General features: G+C 40.2%; 1 protein-coding gene across 8 annotated transcripts in view; it reads right to left on the reverse strand.

Moving 5' to 3' along the window:
- The window catches only part of BBX (BBX high mobility group box domain containing), a 127,138-nt gene that overhangs the window by 49,984 nt on the left and 59,834 nt on the right, over positions 1-17,320 (reverse strand). For 7 of the 8 annotated variants that reach the window (XM_081908417.1, XM_081908414.1, XM_081908412.1 and 4 more), the window contains 2 exons: positions 2,455-2,625; positions 914-1,156 (listed from right to left, as the gene is read on the reverse strand). In XM_081908417.1, the coding sequence (XP_081764543.1) occupies positions 914-1,156; positions 2,455-2,616 (405 nt within the window). In that variant the 5' untranslated portion in view covers positions 2,617-2,625. Of the gene's footprint in view, positions 1-913; positions 1,157-2,454; positions 2,626-6,175; positions 6,297-17,320 lie in introns of those variants that run through there. The other variant, XM_081908418.1, reaches the window with a different exon arrangement.

The following is a 17,320-nucleotide window of genomic DNA, read 5'->3' on the forward strand; positions in this document are numbered from 1 at the left end:
AAAATTGTGAAAACCTTTTGGAAAAAGTGTATTTCTGAGGTTTGATGGCTCACAACTCCACATTTATTGGAGTAATACCATGAAATTATATACCAATGGAAAGAAAATTTAATGAAGAATGTAACGCAACAAAGATAGTTCAATTATCTGTATTCTATCAAAAGTTATAGCCAATTAACAAGAAAAAGGAAGCACAACTTGCTTAGGTTGATATGCAGTAGTTTCCCTTCATTTGAATGTAGCCAATGAGCGTTAGTGTTTAGAGAGCCAAATCAGGTGTTATGGTAGTCTAGGTTATCAAATTATTGATAAATTAAATAGTTTAAATCAGCTTTAGTTAAAAAAAGTATGCTCTTCTAACGTCTCAAGTTGTTGCAAGGTATTTTTCTTCTTTAATAAAATAAGTCTGATTAGAATTCAAAGCGTATCACCAGCAAATAGCTAGTCGTCAAGAAAACCCTTAATTAAAATAAATCTACCCTTTGGGTCTGTTTCAGTAGCAGTAATTTGGAAAGGGAAATATTAGAAAGTAAAACAGGTATTTCTCTTGCTTTTAAGAAACCAGTTATAACATATTTGCTGGAACACCTTTTGGGTTTTAAAATGGGAACAGGCCTCTGTAAAAGGGGGGAATCCAGATAAAAAAATTTGTATATTTAGTAAAAATTTAGTAATCCTGCTTTTTTGAATCAGGTAGTTCAGGTCAGAGTAACACAATATAAAAAACACTGTATGAAATGTATAAACTGAACTGTTTAGCTTGGTCACGAAGCTCCTTTCCTTCTTGAATTCTTGTTTAATCCTCTCCCTTGCAAAACCTGACACAGATGGGGGGAGGAAGGGATTTTAAGCATGATGCTGTTTTTCAAATGTTCACCATTTAAACATGTGGCACAATAATGTCACTGGGTACCTCCTTGGCCATGTCGGTGTATTTCTGCTTTTCTTTAGGGTCTAGAACAGACCACCAATCCGCCAGGATCTTGGTAGCACCACGGTTGTCCAGACGGGGGTGTTCTTGCCGCACAAGGGAACGGTGGCGTTTGCAGAACAGAAGGAATGCATTCATCGGCCTGCGAGCTCGTTGCTCTGAAGATTCCTCATCTTCTGTTTCGTCAGCATCGTGCTCAAGACCATCAGCACCAAGAAGATGGACCTATTTTACAAATAAAAATTCTACAGATGTAATGGATATTTCTCGTGTCTATTAGATATTCGCTCCAACATCTAACTTAATATGCTGTGTTAAAAACCTGCAAATCCCCTGCAGTGAAGCAATCAATTCAGCAAAATGTCTGAGCAAATAATATTACATTAGCTTTGCATTTACACTTTGTGGGATGAAAGACAGATTCCACTCAGAGACTGAAGTGAGGTTTGACAGAAATCTATCTATCTGTGCCCAGACTAGGGAACTTCCCCCCAAGGCAGACTTGTCTTGACCCCTCATTAATGGCCTTCTAACTAGGTAAATAAAGTCTTCCTGTTTAAAATGCTTTTGTGATCTGAATGGTTTTAAGGTTCTGCACTGGTTTGTGCTTTAAATTGTTGCACTGAACAGTTTTGTTGATGGAAGCATGACCACTTGTTTTAGTGGGTGGGCAAAAGAGATATTTACTACCCCAATGCTGTTTTAAATATAGGGTATTAAATGCTTTTATTTTAAAGTTAATTATTTTAAAGTTTATTAATTTGCCTTGGGTGGGATTTTTTTTTAAAAAAAGGAATTATTATGAAAAATAATGTAATTTATGGTAATTTCCACAACAAATAATTAACTTTTGGAATTTGCTGAATGTGGCAATGGCTACTAAATGATTAAACAAATTCATGGACAATAGTCCTATCCGCAGATATTACCAATGGTAGCTCAAAATCTCTATTCAGAAGACCTATGTATCTGCATATCAACTTCTGGATGGTTAAATGGGATAGAGTTGTTTCATTCATGAGCTACTCTGTGGGCACACAAAGTTGGGAAGAAGAAGAAGATGAAGAAGAAGAAGAGGAGGAGTTTGGATTTGATATCTCGCTTTATCACTACCCGAAGGAGTCTCAAAGTGGCTAACATTCTCCTTTCCCTTCCTCCGTCACAACAAACACTCTGTGAGGTGAGTGGGGCTGAGAGACTTCAGAGAAGTGTGACTAGCCCAAGGTCACTCAGCAGCTGCATGTGGAGGAGCGGGGAAGCGAACCCGGTTCCCCAGATTACGAGACTACCGCTCTTAACCACTACGGGCATGATACAGTGTGGGGCTCGTCTAACATTTGGAAAAGATACTCTTTTTAGATATTACTCAATATGAATGGGGGCAAACCACGATAGTCATGCTGATTGATATTTAAAGAAACCTATGAATTTGATTTCCAAATGGGTTTTAGAAGGCTTGCACAGGCAACCAATCTCCAACGTATATCATACTAAAGCTCTTCTTTTTGACAACCTAGGTTCACCTTGTCAATATCTTCTTCGTCCTCTTCCTCCTCCTCTTCTTCTGAAAAGTCAAGGATTTTCTTTGCAAGTAGTGGATGCCACTGAAGACACTTTCTCTTTGGTCGTTTCCCGGTACCCTCTCCGTCTGTTGAATGATCTTTATTCCTATTGCTGCCTTTCATTACTGTGACCTAACAGAAATAAATAAAATGTTCCCATAAAAAACAAATATGCTATTGAACACACTTTTTCAGCTTTTACTACCGAATGCTGAATTATTAATCTCAATCCCCAATAGATAATATGCTACCCAAAGGATGTTGACAGATGCAGTCCTACTGCGTTATGAATGAATAAGCTCTGTAGATTTTAGTGGAACATCTGCATGAGCAGCCAAGTACAAAATAGGTAGGAGAATGCACACATTTGTTTTACCAGATTACTACTAGCAGTCTATGGATTTGTGACAGATGTTTCTTCTTTTTTTATCATGTCTCAAGATGCACTTAGTGGTGTAGTAGTAAATTTTGAATCCCAGAAGCATATTGTGACAGCTCCCATAGCAACACCTCCAAGGGAAAGTCAAGTGTTCACAGTGGTGGGGAATCTTCAGCTCTTGGGACTAATTAGGTCCAATATGTATCCCAGTTTGGTCCATGAGGCAAACCAGTGTCCCTTAAAAATGCTTCCTCTGTCGACAGAAAATGTTCCATTTGGAAGAACCAGATTCAGTTGCCCACCACTGATCTATCATATAGATTTGCCATGAAAGAGCAGAAATATATAGAATAAGACACATTTTATTAGAATCAGCATGACTGTAGTTCTGTACATGGCTTCCTGAGTGCAAGTTCTATTGAATCCAGTGGTGCATACTTCTCACTGTATCGGTTCAACTCGCAAAACACTCTGAGCTTTAAAAAAGATCTTCAGGTATCTGGGATGCATTCACCTTGTAATTAGAAATGCAGGCAACCTTGCAAAGATGTATTACCATTTAATCTGCTGGCATGAAGCAGGAACCTCATCAAAGGAAAGAAGTATTCTACCTTTGCTTGAGTAAGTTCCTCATTCTGACTTCCTCTATGCTAATCTCTCACAATAAAGCCTCCTTGTCCGCTCATTCACTAGCCAGAGTTAACCAAGTCACACCACTAGTCACACTAGACAGAAGGATGATGTGTGCAGCAGGATTATAAGAGGAGCTCTTGCTTAAGATTTAGTTGGCTAGGGAGTGGAAGGGTTTTCTGCTTTATCTGATAATGGCATCTGATAGTATGATCTGGATTTTTTGCCTAGAGCTAACCCAAAAAACCCTTAAAAATACTTAAAGCTAAAGTTAGAACTATAACTTTAGGTCATCATTGTGTTCATCAAAAACTGGATAACTTTTCAGTGAAAGTTCAATGCACCTGCTGTTCATATGCAATCAGAAGTATTTTAATTTGGGCATCCCTAACATATTTAAACGAGTTCCCCAATACACAGGTGACTTTAAACAGTTTGGTAGCAGCTCATTACTTTCTTCACTAAGTTATAATTTATTCCTCTGGAGCAAGGTATCGCAGTTCCCTACTGAACTTCATGGCACTGGGGAAATATTACCCACAGTGTTTCAGGGTTTAAAATCTTTTGTGCTAAATATAAGCATATTAACACAGGAGAGCCTGAAGAAATGGCCCAGTAAATAAACAGTCCTAAAAACATTGCAAAAATGGCACTTCATAACTCTTTATCTCACACACATGCAACTTTCTCTTAAACCATTTTGTTCACAAGGATGTGAAATCCGCCCCGCGGTGGAGGTCTTTAAGCAGAGGCTTGACAACCATATGTCAGGAGTGCTCTGATGGTGTTTCCTGCTTGGCAGGGGGGTTGGACTCGATGGCCCTTGTGGTCTCTTCCAACTCTATGATTCTATGATTCTATGAAGGAAACATGGCAGCATAAATGGTGGTATTATGTTAAGGTGTCAGGTTTTCGAAAAACAGGGTTTTCATAGATACCTTTACCTAATACCACTGGTCAACAAGTCATTCAGTCCGCTGGGTTAACTTTACTGAATATATTTCAGGGCCAGAACGCTGATCTCTCATTTAAATCTCTTACTGGATATCTGTCATTAGCAGTTAGACTTGTTATACCCTGGCTTTGGAAAGTCTTGGACAAATTGGCTTAACTGGGTTTGGTGACCAACCCAGCTGACCAACAAAATATGACTAGCTAGAGACAGAAAGACTCGTTTCAGATGACTAGTACTGTTGTATTGATTGCATAAATAAGAAAAACAATCTTTAACCTTTGCAGTCAACTTTTTTAGTTACTCTAGGTTAAATCATATTCTATGCTTTAGCCTACTGACTGTGTATTTTTATGCTTATACTTCCAAGTTTTTTGTTAAGGGAGATGTTATTTTCAAAAAAGCCAAACCAAGAAATTTATTTTTAAAAAATAGTCAGCTCACAAATGCATATTAAAAAAGGCCCAGATTAGAGAAGGCAGGTTGCAAAATGTGAATATGGAAAGCTGTTTTCATACATGAGTATGAGAATGTTCATTTTCACTCCCAGATAAAAAAAACACATGAAAAAGACTCTTATATTTTTGTTGCTAAGGAGCTGCCTTTACCTTATGCCACCATTTTAGAATAATATATTTAATTGCCGATGTAATTTTAATTAAAACCTTTTGACATGTTAACATGATATTACCACATAAATGCTAATTATATATAAAACTCATACACTTTTCTTTTTAAACTATAGCCCTCATTTTTATTTTACATTTTTCAAAAATAAGAAAGTGCATGTTAATATTAAAAGGATGAGAAATTTAGCAGTAATGTAAATCGCGAGAAGTTAGGCAACATAGTACTTTTCACCCAAACATGAAAATTCATTTTATCATAGTAGAGGCACGTTGTTATAGCTCCTTTAATAGGCACACAAAATGTTGAGCCATCATCGGGGGGGGGGGGGGGAGGTCCTGTAATTTTGTTCTCAAGAAGGCCACTGGGAGAGTTTGCTGAAGCTTCGGCACAAGGCTTGGCACAACAATGTTACACCTCAGCAGTCCTTACTGAAATTCCTTGTAGGACACTGGTGGACTCAGATTACATTACAATACCTGGTTGCTTGGAAGCCTACATGTTGAAAGCTCTAAGTGAGCATAGATCTCTTTGTAAGACATTCAAGTTCAATGCACAGATGCTGGGGAGCAGGGCTGAGGTGTGTGTGTCCCTCTTCCCCTCCTACTAATGAAGCACTCTTTACATGTCCAATGTGTGTGGGATGGTATGTATGTCCCAGTCATACTTCATAGGTTGAAAACAGCATCTTGAATTGGAACAAGAAGCACACTATAGTGGTACCTTGGTTCTCAAACAGAATCTGTTCCTGAAGTCCATTTGACTTCTGAAACCGTTCAAAAACCAATACATGGCTTCCGATTGGCTGCAGGACCTTCCTGCAGCCAATCGGAAGCCAAGAAAACCGCATCGGACGTTCAGCTTCCAAAAAACGTTCACAAACCGCAACAATCACTTCCAGGTTTGCAGCGTTTGGGAGCCAAAACGTTTGAGTTGCAAGGCGTTCGGGAAACAAGGTATTAGCCAGTTGAACTGGTGCAATAATGCAAAAAGGAACTGATTGGGGGGCTCTGGGTGGAATTTCAATATTTTGGAGTAAATTAATTGAAGGGGGATTTATCTTCAGGGTTTGATGTTTGGGTTTTAGACCTTACCTCTCAGTTTGTGGGCAAGTCACTTGTTAGCGTTGTGTCTTTTGTAATCTGGATGTTATGTTGCAGCAACACTTGTGGGGTTGTTTTTGAGCTCAGCATTCACCTCTGACTTGTGCTCAGACTGAGGTCTTGGACAAGCCTTGCACCTCTCTTTCTAGCACTGGGCAGTTACATATTCCCCGAGAAGCTGACAAACAGAGCACAAGAGCAGCAGCATGCCATGCCGTGTTTATTTCTGGCATCCGATAATTATACCGAAGGAATGGGGAAGCAATGTGCCCCCGACAAAGCTGCTGGACTCCCAACTCCCATCAATGCCAATCAACATGGCCAGTGCAGCCGAACTACATCTGGAGGGCCATCCCTGATAAACTCAATCTGTACATTTAGGTTGTTGGAATCACGCCCGCCCAGGAGCATTGCCAGCCTCTCAGATCTCCGGGGCGATCAATCCGGTGGTCATTCTTTGGCGACTTCTCCCTCCTGAGAGAAGCACACCAACTTCCTCCTGGCAATGCATCAGAAGAAAGAGAGCAGTTCGTAGACACAGGCTACTTTATTAAAACTGCATACAAAACACACACGACTGCACTACCTGAGCAGTCCAGCTTCAGAGTTCTCCGACTCATCACTGCCTCAGTCCAGAGGCGGGAGAGAGAGTGTAACTCCCTCCGGTTACACTCAGGACAGTCTGAGAACTGGCTCAGACTTCCTTTCCCACAGGCAGCAACATCACCTGATGTCAACATCCTGGCTGTGTCTTGGCAGCTGGTGGGAACTGAAATCCCAACATAGGTTCCATTTAAATTTTCATGGCTGATAACTACCTACAGCAGGTATGTGGAGTTTCGTGGGGATGAAGCTGAGGAAATGTGTGATAGAAGAGAGGGGAACTTGCCATGCCCCTACTTTTTTGAAGCCCTGGTCCCCTATGTAAGCAGACAACACCAGTGTTTGTTCAGTTCATGGCACAGTAAAAAAAAAAGAGGGGGATGCTGAAAATGATGGGCAACTTGTGACCTTCCCAATGTTGCTGGACTACAAATCCCATCAGCTTTGATCATTGGCCATGCTGCCTTGACAGATGGGAGTCCAACATCATTAAGAGCCAAAAGTTGTCTGACCCTGTATAGGAACTGTCTATTTTTAAGTTACAGCTGCCATGTGAAAACTGGTGGCATCTGTGACACCTGAGAGCTATCCATTATGCAAATCACCCTAATTGTGTGGAAAGTTTCCATGTTCCCTACAGAGCAGGCTGTCACGTTACCACCATTAGAAACTGCGACTTACGAATGTATTCTTACTTCCAAGAAAAGGTGTTTGGATTGGGTTGTGTGCCTGCTTTTCCTGAAAGTAGTCTTCATACAGCACATTATGCATGGAACACTAGTAAAAAAAAAACACTTGAATGGCACAAGTTGACAACCAGATTCCTGGATTCTCTTTCAGCATATACCGCTGACTCAGGACAAAGATGTGGATAAACCGTGTTTGTTGAATCAAAAGTCAGGTGCTATGAAATTTTCTTAGCACATGTCTAGACCACAGTTTAGCATGAAACTGAAAAAAAACTTCTGTAATGAACTATGGACTCAATATTCATTGTCACTGGACCTTGTATACACATGTGATGGTTTTGTAAATCTGTTCACTCATTTTGGCTTTTGCTAAATAAAGAATTGGGTGTATTATACCAAACAGACCTACAACCATCTCCTCAACTTGCTTGACTCAGAATACTCAGGACATGCCTATTCCACCAGTTGCTCATAAAGAACATTTAATGTGTCACTGCCTCCTCTGCATGACGGTGTGTATGGAAATAGCTATGTGGTGGTGTACTGTCTTGGGATTGAACATTGAAGCATAGCATGTCAGAACATGGATAATAGCCCTGGCTGAAAAGGTGATGTGCCAGGTTTGTGCAACCAAAGGGAATTCTAATCCCCATCTTTTTTATAATGTGTGGCAACCGTTTTTTGATTATATGTATCAAGATAAATGCGTTTATAACTTCCCGATATCTCATAGTATTATGTGGAAAGATTTTTTGGAGAGACATGTAAGAATTTTATTTGATACTTTAAAGCAACATGGTTGGCTTGGGAGGGATTATTGGTTTGTTTTTATTATGTGATCTTTGGATGAAGGGTGGCATACAAATGTAATAAATAATATTAAAATAATAGTAACTGATGCGTTGAATTATATTGTTTTATGTGTGATGTTAAAAATGAAAACTTGTCATTGTGCTTCTCTTCACTTAATTCAGCAGTTGCTATAAGTATCCAATCATTCTGAAATAATACTAAAAACCTTCAAGAGAAAAATATATTGAAAAGTAGCATACAAAACAATCTCACACGAAAAGGCAGTGTTGAATTGTTACTATTTTGCAACCAACCAAAACTGGCACTATTCTGTTCCCTACATTTAATAGGATTAAGAAAATCTTCACAGAATATAAGTAATTCCACAGCATGATTCTAAGCACTCTATTATTGTACTTGTGAATTTTCCAAAATGACGTACTGCTTAAAACCAATCGGCAAAAAAAGTTAATAGGGTTTTCTAAACCCAGACGGGAGATATTTACAGTGGCATGCGGCTAGATCCGGACTTAAGTTTTACTTACAGCAGAACCATTGAAATCAATGATACTTAAAATCAGTAATTAAAAAATGAGTAACTAGTTAAGTTCCATCAAGTCCCTTTTGCTTTCAAGCCATGGTTGCTGTGAGTCTTTATGTCAGGGGAAACTGCTGCCCCCCAAATTGTTGGCCTTTAGCTTCCATCAGCCCAAGTCAGCATAACCAATAGCGGGAGATAATGGAAGTTGTAATGTGCATTGCAAATGACTGTTCCTGCTTTTTGCCTACAACTCAATGGTCACAGCCTTCCCAACGCTGCTCTATGTGTTGCAAATGACTTGCTCGGAATCTAATTACCTAATTTCCCAATTAACAGAATCTAATATTTTACTGTGCTTTACTGAAAGGGTGAAATATGCAGATTGCATTTCCTGGAGTTTATTTTGTTTATTAGTTAAAGCTGTGATTTGTGTTGCCCTTGTAGTTCAACGACCCAGTCTGGCAGCTCAAATGAAAGTAAAATGCCTTGCAGTACTAACATTACTAGGCCCAGCTAGCATTTGGGAACGTCCCTGCTGCAAATAATTGCCCCACCTGTGCGTGTTTGTGAAACTCCCCAGAATATTTCAGGAGCAAAATGTGCAGATGCTAAACCCACCTCAACCACTTCTTTCCCAGCAGACTTCATTCACCCCCTTCCAAGACCTCAAGATTCTGGTTGGATTCTGGTTTCAATCAATTATACAGGTGCTCTGGAGGGAGGATATCGGGTCCCCCCCCAATGCTCTTGTCAAAAGAAATACTGTCTATAGGAAGCCAGTGTAATTTAGACCAGCATAATTTACCCCTATTCCAAACTCTGCTTCTGGAAGGGGAGTATGGACACATGACTAAGCTGAACGAGTCTGGAATAAGTATAGATCTCTCCTTGTGTCTCCTGCCCTGGCCACTCTCCCAGAATACTCTTTTCGGGGGACCTACACTGCTATAAGTTTCTGCTGTCTGATCGCCAGCTGAGTCAGGGTGAGGGACTTAAACTAGTGTTATCTGCAGTTCAGCACTGGGGAAGGACTTACACTGGGATTGCCCCAACTCATCCAGGAAAGCCCAAGATCCACCGAAACCCAAACACTCATCCAGGCAGATCTTGGGTTTGGATTGTGCTGTTAGGCATCATGTAACATTGCTCCAAACATTGCTCATTGCCCAAAATCTTGCCCATGTCCCTTTGGAAAATGCACCAAAATGGAATTAATATTAGCAGCAGCGGCAACAACAACAACAACATTACCCCGCCCATCTGGCAGGGTTTCCCCAGCTACTCTGGGCGGGTCCCAACAGAATATTAAAAACACAATAAAACATCAAACGTTAAAAACTTCCCTAAACAAGGCTGTCTTCAGATGTCTTCTAAATCCTGAATCCTATGTAGCAGCACTACTATGCTGTTCTGTATAGAGAACTGGTCTGCGAGCACACATGCTAGTCAGAGGCATTTTGCTAAGAATGTGTGATGGCGTCAGGCCCATGTAATCTGTCAATTTAGTATTAAAAATATTAAAGTCACGCATATGGGAAAGAAAGTATAAATTACTCTAATAAACTCAAATGAAGATAAAACATCCACAGCTTTAGCCAAGGCAGAATTCCTGCACTTAGTCCAAAATATGCAGCCTGAAATAGACCTGATCAGATATATAAACCATTTTGATATGTTCACTAAGAGGAAATTAGAAGCAACACATTCTCCAAGAATCTTATTAAAGATCAAGAAACTGTCAAGGGCATACACAATAAGTAATATATACAAGGTGGAAAGAAATCTGTTCCAGCAAACAAAAGTATGGATAGCATTCTTCAAAATAAACTGCACACTGTTTATTAAATTTTCAAGACTATTGCATTACTTATTTCAGAAGTGTGCAATTAAAATTCTGTCAAATTAGTTTTCATTTTTTGTTGTTTCATCCTCCTGTTACATTTTCTGATAGCAATAAAAAGGGGCAGATATTATATGAAGTAAACACTGCGTATCGCCACCAGAGGATTTGTGTCAGGGCCAATTTTCCAGATTCACTGAAAGAGATACTTCCAGGGTGATATTTCACATATTATGTTAAAATATACAGATCATACATAACACAATAACTGTACGAAAAAGCATCAAGTGTGGGTTTCATCATTCTCTATTTTCACAGGCGCAAAAGAATTCCACAAAAAAAGTTTAGTATTACCATTAACAGCAAGAGGTGGAGCCTATACCCTCCAACATTTAGCAATGAAAATAGGGATGTCCCATTCCATAATGATAATTTTACTATTTATACCTATTTATACCTTATTGGGTTTCCTCAGCCACTCTGGGCAGCTTCCAACGTACAGTGTTTAAACATAATAAAACTTTCAACACTGAAAAACTTTCCTATACAGGGCTGCCTTCAGATGGCTCAGGTGTAGGATAACTCCCTATCCTACAACATTTCTCCAATGAAAATAGGGACATCCTAAGGAAAACCAGGACATTCCAAGATCAAATTAGAAACCGGGATGACTTCTCTAAATCACGGACGTCCCTGGAAAATAGACTTGGAGAGTCTGGGAGCCCTAACAATATGAACCACACACTTACCCTGTTTAGAGAGTTGCACCACCAAATTACAAATGACAGCGCTCAATGCAAAGGAGATTGGTCATTAGTCACATTTTTAGATGAACATTCTCATGCTTCCCTAGAATATTACAGTCCAAGTGACTTGCTTTCTACATCTTTAGGCCAGCTGCCAAGGATCTGACTCTCAGGATTGGTCCTGCCTTCCCTGAATCTCCCGTTTTCATTTTTTGGCCCAGCAGCCATTTTAAAATTTCCTGCAATGCTATTCCAGAGCAATGGTCTGGCAGAGCATTGAAAGGTACTTAAAATGGAAGGATGCTTGCTGAAGCATGTTGCAGGTTGCAGTGCTTTTGCTACCAATGCCCACTAATGCTGTAAGAGTCATGTGTTTTCCTGAGGAGCGCTTTGAATTGCTGGTAGCTCTGTTTAAATTGCCACCACAGAGAGGAATAAGGCAAGCAGACTAACAAGGGGCAAATGTGAACAAATGCAGTTACATATACCAAACTTTTTTTCTGACTAGGGGATAAGGACTATGGGGAAAATATGACAAAGCTGAAATGCAAATCCCCAAGACTTGTACCTCTTTTTGCATTACTGAGCCAATGCAGAGCTTTCTCTACGGTTTGGCTTAGTGAAAAGAAACATATTTAAACTTCAGAAGACAGTTACAGAATGTAATTGGGTTCTTAACTCCTGGAAAACTCGTTTACAAAATTTCAGCCTATGAAATGCAGAGAGAGAAAAGCTCATTTACTTGGTACTAATTACTGGCCAGACAGTGAATCAATTCTGTACCATTTCACAGCAGAGAGCTAGTAATGAGCATTTCTAACTTTCATAGAATTAGTGGTCTAATGGGGAACATGCTGTGAGCAAATGGAATACAGTTTGCTAGCTGAGATTTATGATAAATTGTGCTGTCAGAAGTAACTAACCGCTGAGTAAAAGTCTCCCTTGATTTTTTTTCCTGAGTCTTGTTTCTCATTTCAATGTATAGTGTTGTTGCTCTCATGGCTGTTAACAGCAGAAAGTCAAGGAGGGTGATTTGTTCATTAGGTACTGCAGCATATCTTTTCTAAAGGACCCATCATTTCAAGGAGCATCCAGTCAAGACAACTTGCTTCTTGAAGTGCTGCTTCTGACCAAGTAGTGGGGAAATAGTTAATTAACAACCTGGAAATGTGCACTTAATTTTCATCTCACCAAATAACTTTGGAACAGAATAATGGGGCTTCCACATCAATTCCATTCCAGACAGCTGCTAGGTCCACATGCAGCAACCATCAATAATATTATATTCAAAAACCTAATCACATCTTAAAGTTCAAGATAACTCTTGGCTACATTAGGTTGGCCATGAAATGTTTATGGCAGGTATTCCTTCCTAGATCTATGATGTACACACTTCTGTTGTCAAGCTGTTTGTTTCTTTGGAAAGCCGGCTGATGGATACAAGGAAAAACTGCCAGACCTGATCAAAGGCAGAAAGGAATTAAATCCACAAGAAACTCTGTAATATCTTTCCCTTTTCTGCCTAAGCAGAATCTAATGATTACTAAACTTAAGAATACTAGGTTTGTTTAGAATCAATTTGTTATGTGCTTTTACTTTTAACACATTTTATCTTGTTTAAGAGAAAGAAATTGCTTCATTGTTTGGTGGCATTTTCAAATAGAGGCAGTGCCTATCCAATACATTACAGTGGTGCCCCGCAAGACAAACGCCTCGCAAGACGAAAAACCCGCTAGACGAAAGGGTTTTCCGTTTTGGAGGCGCTTCGCAAAACGAATTCCCCTATGGGGTTGCTTCGCAAGACGAAAAAAATCTTGCATCCCCCCGCGGGTTTTTTTTGCTTTTTTCGCCCTTTTCTTAAGCCGCTAAGCCGCTTATCAGCTGTTCCGCTGATAAGCCGCTTAACAGCTGATCGCTGGAAGCCGCTTGACAGCTGTAGCGCTAATCCGCTAAACTGTCAATGGGATTGCTTCGCAAGACGAAAAAACCGCTATACGAAGAGCCTTACGGAACGGATTAATTTCGTCTTGCGAGGCACCACTGTAGCAGGTTATTACGTGAATACTGTAAAGATGGGAAAGGTAATAGAACACAGAAAGCATGCCTTAAACTACAATCTTCCCTGGGATTAAATCCCATTGAACTCAGGATTGCAACTTAGAGTAGACCTATTGAAATTAATGGATGTAAATTAGTCATGTTTATAATGTCCACGGATCCACTCTAAATTGGACTAACTAAATCCTTACAATGCAATCTTAGCTATGCCTACTCAGAAGTAAGTCCCAATGATTTCAAAAGGCCATGTAAGTGGGGTTAGAATTGTAACCTTACTTTTGATATGTATAGGGTTGCATTGTTAGGCCTGTTAAGAAATTAGATTGCATGTGTTGTGAAGATTTGTGACTCCTGAGCAATCGTGGGACAACACATTGGAAAATTAAGCCGTCAAGAAAAGACAACGGAAGACAATGAAAGACAACAGGAGTTTGAACAGCTAAACAGTCATTTGGTACAATCCTGCCATCATAAGGCAGCTCCATCTGCCCACCACCACACAGATCAGTCTGCTAAAGCAACAGCCAGCACCAGATGTTCTTGGATTGTAATTTATTGCCCGTGGCTGTTCACCATGGTGGCTGGGACAGTTGGGAGTCTCATAAGTGCACGAAGCACATCAGATATGTGTCACATATACCACCTCAGCCATTACGATAGCAAACTTGAAAGATAGGGTATTATCATAATCAAGATATGTACACAGAATGGATGTTGGCAGACTAACTCTCCGTTACACAGATGTCTGCAAACGTGGCATGAAGGCTGACAACATTAACCCCGCCATGTGGGAATCCCGTGCAGATGATGGCAGTGCCTGGAGACAGGCGGTCAGGTTGTGTATCCACAGCAGTGATCAGAGGACAAATAACCGCTGGGAGGAGAACAGAGGGAGAAGAAACGCCATGGTGCACCTGTAGCAGCAAAACCGGACACCTTTATCTGCCCCACCTGGACTAAAACAGGTCTGTCTTGTATCAGTCTCTACAGCCACAGCAGGCGCTGTAACTCTCCAATGACTTGACTTTATCCCCAAAGACACATTCTTCCATTGTCTCTTGAGACAGACAGATGCCAACAAATATTTTATGTGGAGAGGTAAAAGAGATGGCTGAAGCAGATGCTAATTCCGGTTCACCCAGTGTGTTCGTAATTTTGTTGATACTTGTACAAGGTGATGCATGTGCAGAAAACCTGAACATGACATATTAACACTCATTATTTATTTGACCGTACTGTACAAATGATTGCATAAAACCACAAAAACCCTACGTGAAACTTCTTTTCTTTTTGTAGCCATTTTAGAAAGCTGTAAATTGGCTGCAGAAATAAAAAAAAGCATTGAAAAGCATGTGATGCTGAATTTTAAAAATAGTGTCCTGTCACACAAAACTCCTTTGTTAACACACTAGTAAAAAGAATGGAGGGTGGGCCACCCATCTCATTGCATGACTATTAGGTGCCACCTAGTGGCCATTATTGTCATAATCTAGCTCTCAAAGTATGCCAGGATTAATATGCCATACAATCCCAATCTTTAGTTAACATTGAATCAGAAGCATCCAATGAGGCTGGTTTAAATGTGAGGGAACAAGTGGCATCTGCAACAAAGTGTTGCACTGCCGAGTGCTCCTGTTTAGCCTTTCTTTCTATACTCCATTCCATTTCCCAACTTACCCAGTTTCCCTTTCTAACCCCCTTCCCCTAAAACAGTCTGTCTGCATTCTGTACTGGGCTTGTGAGTCCTTATCGGCTTGTGTCCTCATGTGGAATTCCCCCAAATCTTGGAAATCCCCCAAGCCTGCTAATACTTATCTGAACATTGGAAATGTAAGGTGTTTTTGAGAAGTAACCTTCCTTTCTTTCACATGAAGAACTGGAATTTAAATTTAAAAAATAATAATGGTGAAAAATGTTCTGTGTTATCAGTCTTCAGGACTGTGGTTTGGCAAAGAAGATCAGATTGCCACTGCTATTACAGTTCTCACTGTATGATTTTTATAGTGCTGTTTTGGTTTTAATTAACCTTTGAGATTTTCTGGTTGGTTGAATTGGCTGGGTAGAAATGTGCAAAATAAAAATCAATTTACCTTTACAGAATGTAAACCAAACAAAGGGAACTAAAACAAGATCAGTCTTTTGAAGACTTTCGCCAGCCAGAAAATTAATATCCAGCAGACACTTCCACAAAAACAGCAGACTCTTAATATTAATAAACAACTTAGAATAATATGCTATTAAATTCTCAGAGTGAATTTCTCTGTTAACCACAAATGACAACATAATAACAAGTGATGAAAATAAAGGCCTAGCACAAAATCTCTGAAAACAAGTAGCATTTGATATCCACCCACATGACCGCCCAAAAGCACCCCCACCCCTTTTGCATGAGGTTTTACGCTATTATGTGGGAGAAGAAGCTTTTGCTAGTGTGGAGCAGAGGAGCTGGGTAGAGCAGGGAGGGCCCCAATTGCAATAGCTCAGGGTGGGGGGGGGGCAGGACAGGTATGGGGCACATAGCACAGGGACTTAGTGACTGTGCCATATGCCAGCCCCCTCATCCCACCTGGGGAATTGTGCTGGTCCTATCAACCAGCCCTTGGGTCTGTGGCTGCTGTTGCTGAATGCCAGGTTGGCTCTGAATAAGTCCTCCCTCATCCATGATCTGATTGTGGATGAGGAGGCTGGTCTGGTCTGTGTCACTGAGACCTGGGTGGGTGAGCAGAGTAGAGTTGATCTCTCCCAGTTCTGTCCACCTGGGTACTAGGTGCAGCATCAGGGTCAGTGTTAGAAACTGAGATATGAAAGCTGGGAGCTAAATGACACCTTAAGCCTAGGTTAAGGGCGCAACAACGGAATGTCTAGGCACGCTTTTTTATAACAAGAATACAACACTGAAAATGAATGAACTGCAGCTAAAATATTATGTTCATTTTTCACATGGTCTAGTCCTTCCCCTGCCCACCCCACTAACACACACACACACACACAGAGAGAGAGGGGGGGAGAGAGAGAGAGAGAGAGAGAGAGAGAGAGAGAAACTTAGGATCTAAGATATTATGCTAAAAATGTAATACATGAAGTGATTCTGACAGACTGTTTAGAATCTGACTACTTTTAAAGTGGCATAAGTAGGCATTTTAAGTAGGCATTTACCTTGTAACTTATGATAAGAATCACCTGCGTGCTACCAGTGAAGGAAACATTTGTAGACTCTGAGATTTTTTGTGGGCTAATAAAATCTCCTAATAAACATTATTGTAAGCTAGTAACTTCGGTAGATTTATTTGCAAGGTTGGCGTATGCAATTAGGAAATTTACAACCCAGTCCTCAATTTATAGCTCTGTTGGAATTGCATGAGTATCCACCCATCCTTCCCTACTGCGGTGGAACTGCTGGGAGATAGATGATTATCATGGTGGTTGCACAAGGCCCTATGCACTTGTAAACTCTCAAGAAACAATGAATAAAAATGGCTAGAGTGTCTTTTTCATTAGTGATGCTGATGAAATTTGAGTAAATGGGTCTTGAAACACAGACTCTCCCTACTCATAAAAGCATACTCGATTCAAGTTGACTCTAAGACCCTTCAAGACTAATGCTGTTTATCCACCATCCCTGCCACTTGTTCTCCCCTTACCACTGAAAACCAGATCCAGAGCAGGCAGCTGCCTGATCTATGTTAAAAAAGATGCTCTTAGGCATGTCCATGAGTCATTTACTACAAAAATTGTGAAATTTCTTTCCTTTTTTCCCCTTTGCAACATAGAAACCTACAAACTCCACAATGCCAGCAAGAAATGATCATATTCATCTAAGCCAGACAGGTATCCTCTCTGGTCATTTGGTTCGCCTTTCGTAGTAAG

The sequence above is a fragment of the Podarcis melisellensis genome, assembly GCF_964234715.1.
Source record: "Podarcis melisellensis genome assembly, chromosome: 4".
NCBI classification, from domain to species: Eukaryota; Metazoa; Chordata; class Lepidosauria; order Squamata; family Lacertidae; genus Podarcis; species Podarcis melisellensis.